Here is a 15,766-nt window from a genome sequence, read left to right as displayed (position 1 = left end):
CAAAGACTTTAAATTCTCAACTAAGCTATTTGGAACTACACCTACATTAGAGATAACTAGGGGTAGAATTGAAATTTTTTTAAGATTCAACATGGATTTCATTTCTATCGATAATTGTAGATATTTTGAAATCTTGGTATCGTATGTTTGAATAATGTTGTTTGTGTTAGGAATAGCAATGTCAATGAGAATGGCTTCGTTCGTGTGTTTTTTGATAAGTATGATGTCTGGTCTGTTAGCTGTAATGTTTAAGTCTGTAAGTATTGTGCGATCCCAGTATAATTTGTATTTGTTATTTTCAAGGAATGGAGACGGAATGTAAGTGTAATAGGGTCGTATCTTCGATTAAGTTCATAAGTGTTGCTAATTCTTTGTGAATGATTTTGGCTGCGTTGTCGTGTCTAGCTTTGTAATCAGTTTGTGCTAGGATGCTGCAAGAAGAGATTATATGCTGGATCGTTTCAGGTTTTGCTTTGCATAGGCGACAGCAGTCGTTTTTTATGTTCGGATCTTTGATGATGTATTTTCTATAATTCTTGGTATTGATTACTTGGTCTTGAATAGCAAACACAAATTCTTCTGTTTCGGCATACAAACTTGATTTTTTTATTATTAATATTATTATTATTATTATTATTATTATTATTATGAATTGAAAAATCGTAAAACGGAAATACCGGAAAATTGAAAAATTGAAAAACTGAAAAATAGAAAAATCATATATATTTAAAAAATCGAAAAGTTGAAAAATCGAGAAGTCAAAACATCAAGCAATGGAAATATTGAAAAATTCCAAAATTGAAATATTGGAAAATTTATAAATTGCTTAATCGTAAAATTGAAGAATTGAAAAACTGAAAAATCAAGAAATCGAAAAATGGGAAAATCAAAGAATCTAAAAGCCGAAAAGTCAAAAAATCCTACAATTAAAAACCCAAAAATTCTAAGGCCGATAAGTCAAAAATCGAAATTTTTAAAAATAGAAAAATTGAAAAATCGAGCAATGGAAAAATAGAAACGTCAAAAAATCGATTAATCGGGAAATCGAAAATTTAGAAACGCCATAAATTGAAAATACGTAAACCGGAAATATCGGAAAATTGAGAAATCGAAAAATGAAAAATCGAGAAATCGAAAATTAAAAAAAAAATCAAGAAATTGGACAATCGATAAATTGAAAAATGGAAAAATTGGAAAGTGGAAAAATAGAAATATTCAAAAATCAAAAAATCGTATATTTAAAAAATCGAAAAATTCAAGATTCGAAAAGTTGAAAAATTAAGGACTCGAAACATCAATCAAAAAATCGAAATGTTGAAAAATCCTAAAATTAAAATATCGGAAAATTAATAGATCGACAAATCGAAAAATCGGAAAATTGGAAAACTAAAAAATCGAGAAATCGAAAAATGGGAAAATCAAGGAAGGAAAGTCGAAAAGTCAAAAAATCCCATAATTGAAAACTCGAAAATTCTAAGACCGATAAGTCGAAAATCGAAAAATTTAGGAACAGAAAAATTAAAAATTCGACTCAAGCCGTCGTCGAGCAATTGAAAGGTCGAGAAAAAGTCAAAAAATCAAAAAGTCGAAAAATCGATTCATCGGGAAATCAAAAATTTAGAAACGCTATAAAGTGAAAAATCGTAAAACGGAAATATCTGAAAATTGAGAAATCGAAAAATAAAAAATTGGGAAATCGAAAACCGAAAAATAAAAAATTCAAAAACCTGAAAAATCGAAAAATTGAAGAATTGAAAAGCTGAAAAATCGAGAAATCGAGACGTTGAGCAATCGAAAAGTCAAAAAATCGATAACTTGAGCGTCGAGCAATCGAAACATCGAAGTGTCCATAAATCGAAAAGTCCAGAAATAGAAAAATAAAAAAATCTAAAAGTCAAAAAGCCAAAAAATCGAAAAATCTAAAATTCAATCAGTCTGGAAGTGAAAAATTTAGAAACGGCAAAAATTAAAAAAATGAAAAATCGCAAATTTCCGCTTTTCCGGAAAATTCAAAAACCAAAAAATATAAAAATTGAAAAACCAAACATTTTAAAAATTGGAAAACTGAAAATCTAGCTGTCAAGCAACCGAAAAGTCGAAAAGTAAAAACATCGATTAATCGGGAAATCAAAAATTTAGAAACGCCATAAATTCATAAATTGAAAAATCGTAAAACGGAAATATGTAATAGAAAATTTAAAAATCGAAAAATTGTAAAATTGAAGAAGCAAAAATTTTAAAAATAGAAAAATTGAAAAACTGAAAAATTAAGGAATCAAGAAACAAGAAGATAAAAAATTCTAAGAGTCGAAACGTCAAAAAATCCTACAAAAAAAACCCGAAAAATTTAAAATGAGAAGTCTAAAATCGAAAAATTTAAAAATAGAAAAATTGAAAAATTGAGATATAATCGAAAAGCTGAAAAGTCAATTGAACACTCGGTAAGTCGAGAAATGGGAAAATAAAAATATTTAAATGTCGAAAAGTCAAAAAATCGGAAAATAAAAAATTTAGAAACGCCATAAATTGAAAAATCTTGAAACAGAAATATGTATTAGAAAAATTGAAAACTCGAAAAATTCGAGAAATCGAAAGTTAAAATAAAAGTGAAGAACTTGAAGAATCGAAAAACTGAAAAATGGAAAAATGAGAAAGTCGAAAATTGAAAATTTTAAAAATTGAAAAATTAAAAAATAAAAAAATTTAAAAACCGAAAAAAATTCTAAAAGTCGAAAAATTTTAAATGAGAAGTCGAAAATCAAAAATTTATGAATAGAAAAATTGAAAAATTGAGAAATAATCGAAAAGCTGAAAAGTCAAAAACGATACGTAAGATTGGTGGAGAGTTGTAACGAAATTCTAATAAAAGTGTTAGTTCCGATTACAGAGGTTACTACGAAGATGTCTGTGGCGAATAGCGCAGAAGCCAGTAAGTACTACTTAGGTTCTAGGAAACACTACAGGTTTGTTTTTCAGAGTGTGAAGAATACAAACACAGGGTGAAGAAGAGGGCTTCCATTATTACTTACGTGTTTGGTGGTATTGCGTCACTTGGGAAAGAATTTCCACACATGGTTGGTACCCACACTGGTGATTTTGATAATAATTGTTGTACTATTATTTCAGGCAATTCTTGGCTGTGGAACACCCGAAAAGATCGAGTGGTTATGTGGTGGTAGTTTAATTAGCGACCAGTTTGTCTTAACAGCAGCTCACTGTCTAGTAACCTCGAACTTGTAAGTTCTAATAAGTACTTGAACCTTTGTGGATGTTTTTTTTTTTTTTTTTTGTAGAGGTGATCTAATTCGGGTACGCTTAGGTGAATTAGACCTGCAAAGTGTGTCTGATGATGGTAACCCTCAAGACTTTGGCATATCCGGGAAGTACATGCACCCGAATTACCACCCGCCATCTCAGTACAACGACATAGCACTTTTGAAATTGGATCGACAGGTGCAATTTAGCGATTATATTGCCCCGATTTGTTTCCAAGTGAACAGGAATTTGCCTAATGCCAATTTCATTGCTACTGGGTGGGGCAGGACGGAACTCGGAGGTTCCCAAAGCGATATTTTAATTAAAGTAGACTTGGAGTACTTTCCTAATGAGGTGTGTCAAAGGAACTACGACGACGTCGCTTTGGAGAGTCTCTCCAGAGGGATCGTCGACGATACGCAAATTTGCGCCGGGAGTCGCCAGGAAGAAAAGGACACTTGTCAGGTAACAACTGCTCATTTATTGGTAACTGGATACATCGATCAACCATCTAACCATACACCCAACCATTACAGGGTGATTCCGGCGGGCCTCTCCAAATCCGGGATGACGCTTTGTACTTGGTAGGGATCACATCCTTCGGGAAGGCTTGCGGTGTCGTCAACAGCCCCGCAGTATACACCAGAGTGTCCTACTACGTCTCATGGGTCGAGGGAATAGTTTGGTCTTAAAGCCACCTGCGCTCTCAACATTTTCGCTTATTTATACAAATTCATATACGTGAGGTCAGGGTAAACAACAATAAATGATTTACGTCAGACACTTGATGATATCCTTCAGCACCCCTTCGTCCTTGTATGCGATGATCCCTCCGGTGTTGCAAGTGGTGTCGATTCCGTAGGTCACGCTGGCCGGGTCTTTGTCGAGCGCGGAAGCGTAGACGACGATGTCGCCGTCGAGCGACCGGAGGATGGCCTGCGGGCCGCAGGTGTCCCATTTGAAGGTCGAGTCTTTGGTGAGGACGTAAGCGTCGGCGAAGCCGGTGATGACGGTCAAGATTTTGTAGCCGGCGCCGGAGGCTTCGGTTATGTGGTAGCCGGTTTCTTTGAGCTTTTTGACCACGGTGGGGTCCTCGCTGCTGCTGACGCAGATCGTACCGGGGAGGGGCGAGATGGGGGGGAGGCTGGTCTCGCTGGGGTGGCCCCAGTAGCATCTGCCAAACCATCTGGAAAAAGGTCGGAGGATTAGATATGGATCTTTTCTCGGGAATGAGCGGTCGGTCACAAGGGTCAAGGGCAAGAACAGTCGAAAGGGTTTTGGTCCTTACAGTTAAAAATAGGTGGCCATGGAAGCGGGAAAATCGAGGAAGTTATGGTAATGAAATGGTCGGGAAAAGAATAATTCCAGAGAAATATGTGTTTAAAAAGTTTTTTGAGGTATTCTGGAAGTGGATAGGATAGAGGGTCAAAAAATTGATAATGTGGGTTCAAGAGGACTATAGAGAGTTCTGTGGGGAAAATAAGACAGGTTAGGTCAGGTCAGGTCAGGTCAGGTCAGGTTAGGTCTGGTCTGTATTTTCTAAAATATTTATGACATGCGAAAAATTTAGGTTTGTAAATTTAATAATGTCAACTATCTGTTAATTTTGACAGCTGACAACCGGAAATTATAGAAAACGTCATGATACCAATTTCAGCTAAAAATCCAGGTTTGCCAACACTCAGTCATTTCTGATCAGCGATAGTTGGAGATAAAGTCCCTAGATCTATAGGGACTTTAATTGGAAATCCCTTGTCGCTGGTTTTTGCAGTAGTTTGAAGGAATCTCAGGGATTGGAAGATCGAGAAACCGAAAAACCTAGAAATCGCAAAGTCGAGGAGTGGAAAACAGAAAAATCGAGAAATCAAAATAACAATAATCGAAAAATCAAAAAATTGAAAAATTGGAAAATCGGCGACTTGGAACAATTGAAAAATATGTATATCAATGAAAAAAAATTTAAACTTCAAAAAATTGAAAAATTTAAAGGTTCAAAAACTGAAAACTCGAAATATCAAAATCATATATCAAAAATCAAAAAATTTAGAAATAGAAATGTTGAAAAATCCCAAAACTGACATATCAGAAAATTGATAAATCGAAAGGTTGAAGAATCGAAAAATCTAGAAATGGAAAAATTCAAAAACTCCTACATTTGAAAACTCGAAAAATTTAAAACCGATAGGTCGAAAACAGAAAAATTTAAGAATAGGAAAATTGAAAAATCGAAAAATCGAGCCGTCGAGCAATCAACAAGTCGGAATCGATTAATCAGGATATCAAAAATTTAGAAACACCATAAATTGAAAAATCGCAGCTTTACGGTATTTCCGTTCGGAAATACCGGAAAGTTGAGAAATCGAAGAATGGACAATTGAGAAATCGAGAATTAAAAAAATCAAGAAACTGAAGGAAGAATCGAAAAACCAAAAAATTCAAAAATCGAAAACTCAAAAATTTTAAAAATCGAAAAATTGAAAAACTGAAAAATCTTAATCTCGGTTTTATATCGAGAAATTGAAACATATAAAAATTTAAAGATTTGAAAAATTGAAATATCCAAAAACTAAAAATCAAAATACCAAAATCATATATGTATTTAAAAAATCGAGAAATCACAGCATCAAAAAATCAAAAATTTCAAAACTGAAATGTCGTAAAAAATTCCAAAACTGATCTGATCGACAAATCGAGAAATCGAAAAATGGGAATATCAATTAACCTAAAAGTCGAAAAGTAAAAAAATCCTATAATTAGAAACCCGAAAATTCTAAATCCGCAAAAGCCAAAAATCGGAATATTTATGAATAAAAAAATTGAAAAATCGGGAAATCGAGCTGTCGAGCAATCGAAAAGTCCGAACGTCAAAAAATCGATTAATCGGGAAATTAAAAATTTAGAAACGCCATAAATTGAAAAATCGTAAAACGGAAATAGCCAAAATTGAGAAATCGAAAAATGAAAAATCGAAAATTTAAAAAAAAAAAACAGAAATTGAACAATTGAAAAATTGTAAAATAGGGAAATTGGAAAGTCGAAAAATAGAGAAATTCAAAAATAGAATAATCAAAAATTTTAAAAATCAAGAAATTGAAAAATTGAAAAATAGATTTATCAAAATCTTGTATGTACAACATCGAAAAATTTAAAAATCGATACGTTGAAAAACCTCAAAACTGAAATATCGGAAAATTGATAAATCGATTAATCGGAAAATTGAAGAATTGAAAAACTGGAAAATCGAGAAATCGAGAAATGGGAAAATCAAAAGACCTAAAAGTCGAATAGTCAAAAAATCGTATAGTTGAAAACCCGACAAATCTAAAACCGATAAGTCGAAAATCGCGAAAAATTTAAGAATAGGAAAATTGAAAAATCGAAAACTCGATTAATCGGGAAATCAAAAATTTAAAAACGCCATAAATTGAAAAATTGAGAAAGCGAAAAATGAAAAATCGAGAAATCGAAAATAAAAAAAAAAAAATCAAGAAACTGTGAAGAATCGAAAAATTGAAAAATTGAGAACGCAGCAAGTCGAAAAATACAAAATTTTAAAAATGAAAAAATTAAAAAACCGAAAAATTGAAAAACTGTAAACTCAAAAATTAAAAAACTGAAAAATCCTAATCTCGGTTTTGGATCGAGAAATTGAAACATTAAAAATTGAAAAATCTAAAATTTAAAGATTTGAAAAATTCAAATATCGAAAAATTGAAAAATCGAGAAATCAAAGTATCAAAAAATCGAAAAATTAAAAAATCAAAATATTAAAAAATCCCAAAATTAAAATATCGGAAAATTGATAGATCGAGCAATCGAAAATGGGAAAATCAAAGAATCTAAAAGCCGAAAAGTCAAAAAATCCTATAGTTACAACCTCGAAAATTCTAAAGCCGATAAGTCAAAAATAGAAATATTTAAGACTAGAAAAATTGAAAAATCGAGAAATCGAGCCGTCGAGCAATCGAACAGTCGAGACGTCAAAAAATCGATTAATCGGGAAATCAAGAATTTAGAAACGGCATAATTATTAAATATTATTATTATTATAAATTGAAAAGCTGAAAAATCGTTGAGCAATCGAAAAGTAAAAAAATCGAGAAATCGAGCATCGAGCAATCGAAACATCGAAGTGTCGATCAATCGAAAAGTCTAAAAATCAATTAATCTGGAAGTCAAAAATTTAGAAACGCTAAAAATTGAAAAATTGAAACTTCAAAAAGTTGAAAAATCGTAAAACGGAAATATCGAAAAATTGAAAAACTGAAAAATAGAGAAATTATATTATATATTTAAAAAATCGAAATGTTGAAAAATCGAGAAGTCAAAACATCAAAAAATCTAAAAATTTAAACATCGAAATGTTGAAAAATCCCAAAACTGAAATATCGGAAAATTGATAAATCGATTCATTGAAAAATTGAAGCATTGAAAAACTGAAAAATTGAGAAATCGGGAAATGGAAAAATCAAAAAACCTAAAAGTCGAATAGTCAAAAATCGTACAGTCGAAAACCGATAAGTCGAAAATCGCGAAAAATGTAAGAATAGGAAAATTGAAAAATTGGAAAATCGTTTAATCGGGAAATCAAAAATTGAAAAACGCCATAAATCGAAAAATTGAGAAAGCGAAAAATGAAAAATCGAGAAATCGAAAATTAAAAAAAATCATGAAACTGTGAAGAAGCGAAAAATTGAAAAATTGAGAAAGCGGAAAATCGAAAAATAAAAAATTTTAAAAATGAAAAAATTAAAAACCGAAAAATCTTAATCTCGGTTTTGGAAGGAGAAATTGAAAAATCTTAAAGATTTGAAAAATTCAAATATCGAAAAATTGAGAAATCGAAATATCAAAGTATCAAAAAATCGAAAAATTAAAAAATCAAAATATTAAAAAATCCCAAAACTAAAATATCGGAAAATTGATAGATCGACAAATCGAAAAATTGAAAAACTGAAAAATCGAGAAATTGAAAAATGGGAAAATCAAAAAATCTAAAAGCCGGCAAGTCAAAAAATCCTGCAATTGAAATCTCAAAAATTTAAGAAAATTTGAAAAATTGAGAAATACAGCCGTCGAGTAATCGAAAATCGAAAAGTCAAAAAATCGAAAAGTCGATTAAACGGGAAATCAAAAAATTAGAAGCGCCAGATTGAGAAATTGAGAAATAAAAAATTGAGAGCAATCGAAAATTAAAAAAAAAACAGGCTATTGAAAAATAAAAAAATATAAAAACCGAAAAATTCAAAAATCGAAATACCAAAAATTGTAAAAATTGAAGAATTGGAAAAACTGAAAAGGCCAACAGAAATCGAAAAATAAAACATTGAGAAAACAAAAATTAAAAAAAAATCAAGAAACTGAAGTTGAAAAATTGAAAAAGGCAGACACCGGAAAGTCGAAAAATCGAAAATTTTAAAAATCTGAAATCAAAAAATTAAAAAGTCCAGCAGTCGAAATAGTGAAAACTCGATAAATCCAGATGCGAAAATCAAATTTAAAAGTCGAAAAGTCAAAATAACGCTAAAAAAATCGGAGGTATACGAAAAATACAAACTTTTCACAATTTTTTTTTTTCGAAGATTTTCGAATGTTCCAAGGTCTAAAGTAATTTTCCTGTGTAATTGAAAAGTCGAAAAAACGAAATATATAAAAATGAAAAAAATTAAAAATCGAAAAATTGAAGAATTGAAAAACTGAAAAAGCAAGACTTCGAGCAATGGAAAAGTCAAAAAATCGAATAATTGAAAAATCGAACAATCGAAACATCGAAGTATGGATAAATCCAGAAATAGAAAAATAAAATCTAAAAGTCAAAAAGCCAAAAAATCGAAAAATCGAAAATTCAATCAGTCTGGAAGTGAAAAATTTAGAAACGCCAAAAATTAAAAAATTGAAAAATCGCAAATTTCCGTTTTTCCGCAAAATTCAAAAACCAAAAAATTTAAAAATCGAAAAACCAAAAATTTTAAAAATTGAAAAACTGAAAATCTGAAAGATCAAGAAATCGATAAGTCGACAATCAAAAATTTAAGAAAAAAATTGAAAAATCGAGAAATTTAGCTGCCGAGCAACCGAAAAGTCGAAAAGTAAAAACATCGATTAATCGGGAAGTCAAAATTTTAGAAACGCCAAAAACTGACAAATTGAAAATTCAAAAAAATGTATACTCGTAAAACAGAAATATCGGAAAATTAAAAAAATTCAAGAAATCGAATCGAAAAATTGAAAAATGCAGAAAAATTCAAAAATTGAAAAATAAAAAATTTCAAAAATGGAAAAATTAAAAACTAAAAACTCGGTAAGTCGAGAAATGGGAAAATCAAAATATTTAAATGTTGAAAAGTCAAAAAATCGGAAAATCAAAAAAATTTAGGAACGCCAGAGAAATCGGAAGTACTACGAAAAACCAAACTTTTCAAGGTCTAAAGTAATGTTCCTGTGTAACTGTGAATTATTGGAAAAACTGAAAAATCGAAAAAACGAAAAATATAAAAATCAAAAAAATTAAAAATCGAAAAATTGAAAAATTAAAAAATTGAGAAATCGAAACATAAAAGTGTCGGTAAATCGAGAAATGGGAATATCAAAAAATATAAAAGTCGAAAAATCAATTAACCTGGAAGTCAAAAATTTAGAAACGCCAAAAACTGAAAAATTCAAAATTCAAAAAAAAGGTAAAACAGAAATATCGGAAATTTGAAAAATCGAAAGCTAAAAAATTGGGAAAACGAAACTTAAAAAAAAGAAGAAATTGAAGTCGAAAAATTGAAAAATGCAGAAATCGGAAAGTCGAAATATCGAAAATATTAAAAATCGAGAAATTGAAAAATCAAAAAATTTAAAAATCAAAAAATTGAAAAACCGACAAATCAAGAAATTGAAACGTCCAGCAGTCGAAACAATGAAAACTCCATAAATCGAGAAATAGTAAAATCAAAATATTTAAAAGTCGAAAAGTTAAAAAATCGGAAAATCAAAAATTTAAAAACGCCAAAAAAATCGTAATACGAAACTTCGAAAAACTTTTCAGTTTTTTTTCGAAGATTTTTGAATGTAAATTAATTTTACTGTGTGTATTATTGGAAAAATTGGAAAGCCGAAAAAACGAAATATATAAAAATGAAAAAAATGAAAAATCGAAAAATTGAAGAATTGAAAAACTGAAAAATCAAGACTTCGAGTAATCGAAAAGTTAAAAAATCTAATAAGCGAAGTATCGATAAATCCAGAAAGTCAAAAAGTCGAAAATTCAATTAGTCTGGAAGTCAAACATTTGGAAACGCCAACTAATGAAAAATTGAAAAATCAAAAAATTGAAAAATCGAAAAACCGAAAAATCTTAATCTCGGGTTTAGATCGAGAAATATAAAGATTACATTTAAAAAATCGAAACAGTGAAAAATCGAAGAACTGAAAAATTGGAATATCAAAATCATATATTTAAAAAACGAAAAATTGAATAGAATTTAATTGAATCAAAACATCAAAAAATGGCAAATTTTAAAAATCCAAACGTTGAAAAATTCTAAAACTGAAATATGGAAAGTTGATAAATTGATAAATCGAAAAATGGAAGATTTGAAAAACTGAAAAATTGAGAAATCTAGACGTCGAACAATCGAAAAATTTAACAATAGAAAAATTGAAAAATCGAAGTCCAGCAGTCGAGCAATCGAAAAGTCGAAAAGTCATAAAATGGAAAACTCCAAAAATCGTAAAATGGAAAAATCGAAAAATTAAAAGTTTTAACAATCAAAAAACTGAATAATTAAGAAATCGAGACGTCTAGTCGCAACATGGAAAACCCGATAAATCGAAAATTGGGAAAATAAAAAAATCCGAAATTCGAGAAGTCAAAAGATCGGGAAGTGAAAAAAAGGAATAAATATTGTATCGTAAACTATAGTTTCAACGTAGTTATAATAATTATATATTCAAAAGATGTAAGTATCACGAAAAATCCAAACTTTTCACAAAAGTATCACTGACCTCCTGACCCGTCCCCATTTCAGCGTCACCGCCTACCCGAAACCCGAAGCAGTACCGTTCAGTGAAGAGCCGCGCCAAGCAGGCTACAGGTAGGAATAAACGCCAAATATTTTTCATTCCAAGTGGGCAATCAGACAAATGAGCAAAACAAAGCAACATTTCTCACATTAATCCGTACCTTCAAGAAGCTTAAAAAAATATTTGCATTTAGATAACAAACAAAATGGGTCGTAAAGTCGCCGCGGGCGGTACATAAATCACATTTTATTTAAATTCAGCGCGGAGAAACTAAATTCCAAGCAAAATAATCATTCCCACGATCCAGTATCCTTCGAAAACATAGAAACTCAGTGCGAACTGGATGAAACGTGAACATGTCACGTCTTTCGCTATTGACTCCCACCTCCGTACGAAAATAAACACCGGTTTATTTCTGGCGATGTAAAAGTACGATTTCCTCTTACTATAATTAACAGACCAAATTTACAAATGCCAAGTAAATATATACAGGCCCGACTATTTTCGGTTTCACTAAAGGGTTGGAAGAAATTTTTAAATAAGGAAAAATTATTACCGCTTGCCGTTGTTCTCCACGAACGGCTGATTGATAATCCCGATAATCGGCAGACCGGATTTCTTATCATACACACCGATTAGAACAGTGACACACTTCAAACCACTGATGGTAATTCCAGAAACGTCCACTTCCTCGACTCCGTTGATGTACTCAGCTGTGGAATCTAGAAACAGAGTAAAAATTGGGTGTTTGCGGATGATTATCGTACCAATCGGGTCAATCCAAATTCCAACGTCCTTCAAATCGATGACGAAGTCCTCGCCTGGTTTTTTCGTGTGGATGTTATCCAGCGACACTTTTTTGTGGACTTCCGTCGCCAATAATTCAGCGGCTTGCGAGTCTTCGTTTAGCACGATCTGGAGCAACGCCGCCGTCTCCTGGCGGTTTTTCTTGATTTCAACCGCAATGGTTTCCCCTAGTTTATTACTGAACGTGTTGTTTTCTTCGCCCCGGATGGAATCGACCAGTTCTGGAAACTAAACCTTTTGTTGCAATTTAATTCTACTGAGATTGTAATTCTTACTTTGTTCCCCACGTCGTGCTTGACCAGCTGCTGGATCAAAACGTCCGCCAGAGTCTTGAAATCGTCGACGAACCTTGGGTTGGCCTCATCGGCGCACTTCTTCTGGATCAGCAGTTTGAATAAATGCTCGTTTTGTCGGCATAACCGCGCCACATTGGCGGCCTTCTCCGAAACGACGATCAGCTCTTTAAGAAGGTCCATCTCTAGACATAACCTCACACCGAGATCGAATTTGTTTATTGATATTTGCGTAAAAGCGATTGTCAAAATTATTGTTATTGTTACACTGCGCGTTCGCAACGATTTCCTGCTAGCAAGAACGAGGTTTCCTGCTGGGGCCGAATTTTGCCGAAGCGTATTGATTAGGTGCGTTCGGAGGGGATCGACGCACATTGGTAAAAGTTGAATTTGAATGTTAATTTTGATGGATTTATCATAATGACGGGATTTGTGAGTGTAATGGTGTTTTAATTGGGTGTTGGTTGAGTCGGCGGTTACGAGAACGTTGCGAGTTGGAGTGGGCTTTGATAACGTTTATGTCTTTGCTTATCAGTGTGGTAGGGTCACTGAGTCGAGACGAGTGAAGGTTTTATGATACGGACGCATGACGTCATCGACTTTTTTGGAAGAAAAACTTATAAATAAATAAATAAATTAGGTACTTTACAGCTAGTGTTTTATTTTTTTTTTTTACTTGTATTTGGTTAATTATAATATCAAGAATTTCGGAAAAGATTTGTCTTAATTTGTGTTATTTATCGTTCATTTATCTTCGTTTACAAAGTTTCGGCGGTAAAAATCATTAAGTTTTTGTTGAAGTAGTTTGAAAGGATCTTTTAAGATTTTCTGTACATTAGGTATCTCAAGAATCTATCTCAAAAGGGTTTAGACTTTATAGCATCTAGAGTTTCATGATCTCTAGGACGCAAGAATCTTTAAAATCTCTGAATCTACAATTTCTGTATCTTCTAGAATTTTTGGAGTCTTTATATCTCTCAAATCATATCTCTAGAACTTTCTCAAACATCTGTCCAATCGTTACCACTACTATCTTTGAGGTTCTAGAATTTTTAAGTTCTTTAGAATATTGAGAAGTTACCGAAGTTCACGGTCACTTTATTCCTAAGAATTTGTATCAAAATCTCTGAACTTCCACAATTTTTGGAATCGCTGGAATCTTTGTATCTCCCAAATCATACCTAAGATCTTTAGAAGTTTCTCAAATATTTTTGGAATTTCAGAAATCTCAAAAAAATTGGACTTTCTGGCATCTAGAGAACCGATTTTAAAATACAGTGCATATGTCTATCTAGAATCCTTGAAATAATTATGACCTTTAGAATCTTTGGAATCTAGTATCTTTGAGGTTCTAGGATTTCTAAGTTCTTTAGTTAATTGAGAAATTACCGAATTTTACGTTCTCTACAATCTTAAGAGTTTGTCTCACCTTAAATATGTCTAGAAGACACAAGAATTTCTAAAATATCTGAATTTCTATAATGTTTGTGTCTTTTGGAAACTCTGGACTCTTCATTTCTTTCAAATCATATCTAAGATCTCTAGAAGTTTCTCAAATATTTTTGAAATTTCAATATCTAAAATATCTGTCCACTCGCTAGAATTCCTAGTCTCTAATATCTGTAGAACTTCTGAATATCTGAAATTTTTAGTATTTACATAGCTTTTCCAATCTCAAAATTCTTAAGGATCGCTGTATATCAGGTATCTCAAGAATTTCAGGAATCTCAGAAAAAAGACTTTCTGGCATCTTGGGACCAGATTTTATAAAGCATTGCATCTGTGGTATCCTTGAGAGCACTGTAATCTCTGAAATCTCCAACTAGAATACTCACTTGGAATATTTATGATCTTTAGAAATTCTGTGGAATCTAGTATCTTTGAGATCTCTGAGATTCTAGGATTTCTAGGTTCTTTAGAATTTTGAGAAGGTACCGAATTTTACGATCTCTAAAATCTTAAAGATTTGTATCACCTTAACACGTCTAGAATTTCATAATCTCTAAGGCGCAAGAATCTCTAAAATCTCTAAATCCCTACAATTTTTGGATCCTCTGGAATCTTTGGAGTCTTCATAATATCTAATATATCTAAGATCTCTAAAAGATTCTCAAATATTTTTGGAATCTCAATCTCTAAAATATCCGTCCAATCACTGGAACTGCTACAGTCTCTAAAATTTGTAGAACTTTTGAATATCTGATAATTTTAGTATTTACATTGTCCTTTATATCTCAAAATTCTTAAGGATTCCTGCATGTCAGGTATGTCAAGAATTTTAGGAATCTAAAAAAAAAATGGACTTTCTGGCATCTAGGGAACAGATTCTAAAATACATTGCATCTGTGGTATCGTTGAAAACACTGAAATCTCTAAATAGAATCCTTGGAATACTTATTTATCACCTTTAGAATTTCTGTAGTATCTTTGAGGACTCTGAAGTTCTAGGATTTCTAGGTTCTTTAGAATCTTGAGAAGTTACCGAATTTTACGATCTCTAAAATCTTAAGGATTTGTTTAATCTTAAATTTGTATACAATCTCTTTACCTCTAGGACGCGAGAAGCTCTATAATTTTTGGATCCTCTAGAATCTTTGGAGTCTTCATAATTAGTAGTATATCTAGGATATCTATAAGTATCTCAAATATTTTTGGAACATCAATCTCTAAAATATCCGTCCAACCGTTAGAACTGCTACAGTCTCTAAGATTTCTAGAATTTCTGAAATATTTAAAATTGTTAGTATTTACATTGTCTTTCATTTCTCAAAATTCGTAAGAATTGCTATATGTCAAGTATCTCAAGATATTCAGGAATCCTAAAAAAATTTGGACTTTTTGGCATCTAGGAAACAGATTTTAAAATGCATTGCATCTGTGGGATCGTTGACAACAGTGGAATCTCTGAAATCTCTAACTAGAATCCTTGGAATATTTAGGATCTTTAGAATTTCTGTAGAATCTAGTATGTTTGAGCCCTCTGAGATTCTAGGATTTCTAGGTTCTCTACCGAATTTTACGATCTCAAAAATCTTCAGGATTTATATCACCTTAAATATGTCTAAAATTTCATGATCTCTAGGACGCAATAGTCTCTAAAATTTCTGCATCTCTACAATTTTTGGATCCTCTGGAATCTTTGGAGCGTTCACAATCTCTAGTATATCTAAGGTCTCCAAAAGTTTCCCAAATATTCTTGGAATATCAATCTCTAAAGTTTCTATCCAATCGCTAGAACTCCTACAGTCTCTGGTATTTGTAGAACTTTTGAATATCTGAGATTTTTTATATTTACATAGTCATTCCAATCTCAAAGTTCTTAAATATCGCTATATGTCAGGTACCTCGAAAATTTCAAGGATATCAAAAAAATTGGACTTTTGGCATCTAGGGAACATATT

The 15,766-nt window shown here is 31.6% G+C and overlaps 2 protein-coding genes across 2 annotated transcripts; one reads left to right on the top strand and one right to left on the bottom strand.

The window, feature by feature from the left end:
* The first annotated feature begins 2,901 nt into the window (after positions 1–2,901).
* LOC135129764 (venom protease-like) lies at positions 2,902–3,947 on the top strand. The gene is made up of 5 exons (XM_064057013.1): positions 2,902–2,929; positions 2,977–3,074; positions 3,127–3,236; positions 3,294–3,720; positions 3,792–3,947. Exons 1-5 carry the CDS (start codon positions 2,902–2,904, stop codon positions 3,945–3,947), a joined length of 819 nt encoding a protein of 272 aa, XP_063913083.1.
* Positions 3,714–12,859, bottom strand: LOC135129359 (inositol polyphosphate 1-phosphatase). The gene is made up of 4 exons (XM_064056507.1): positions 12,348–12,859; positions 12,033–12,300; positions 11,822–11,987; positions 3,714–4,441 (listed from the first exon to the last, which is right to left on the bottom strand). Exons 1-4 carry the CDS (start codon positions 12,738–12,740, stop codon positions 4,027–4,029), a joined length of 1,242 nt encoding a protein of 413 aa, XP_063912577.1. The 5' UTR covers positions 12,741–12,859; the 3' UTR covers positions 3,714–4,026.
* Positions 12,860–15,766: the final 2,907 nt, after the last annotated feature.

Source organism: Zophobas morio, unplaced genomic scaffold, assembly GCF_036711695.1.
Source record: "Zophobas morio isolate AGI-343-1 ecotype UQ-CSIRO unplaced genomic scaffold, CSIRO_AGI_Zmor_V1 ptg000016l, whole genome shotgun sequence".
Lineage (NCBI taxonomy): Eukaryota > Metazoa > Arthropoda > Insecta > Coleoptera > Tenebrionidae > Zophobas > Zophobas morio.
The sequence above is the reverse complement of the archived record's forward strand: the minus strand, read 5'-3'. Positions and strand labels throughout refer to the sequence as shown.

Bases quoted from the DNA above. Each gene is read 5' to 3' on its own strand.
- LOC135129764 (XM_064057013.1), top strand. From the start codon at position 2,902: ATGTCTGTGGCGAATAGCGCAGAAGCCA. The intron at 3,237-3,293 runs GTAAGTTCTAAT...TTTTTTTTGTAG, and splicing joins TGTCTAGTAACCTCGAACTT to AGGTGATCTAATTCGGGTAC. The intron at 3,721-3,791 runs GTAACAACTGCT...CAACCATTACAG, and splicing joins AAGAAAAGGACACTTGTCAG to GGTGATTCCGGCGGGCCTCT.
- LOC135129359 (XM_064056507.1), bottom strand. From the start codon at position 12,740: ATGTGCGTCGATCCCCTCCGAACGCACCTAATCAATACGCTTCGGCAA. The intron at 12,301-12,347 runs GTAAGAATTACA...CAAAAGGTTTAG, and splicing joins AGCACGACGTGGGGAACAAA to TTTCCAGAACTGGTCGATTC. The intron at 4,442-11,821 runs GTAATAATTTTT...ACCTTTTTCCAG, and splicing joins GTGGAGAACAACGGCAAGCG to ATGGTTTGGCAGATGCTACT.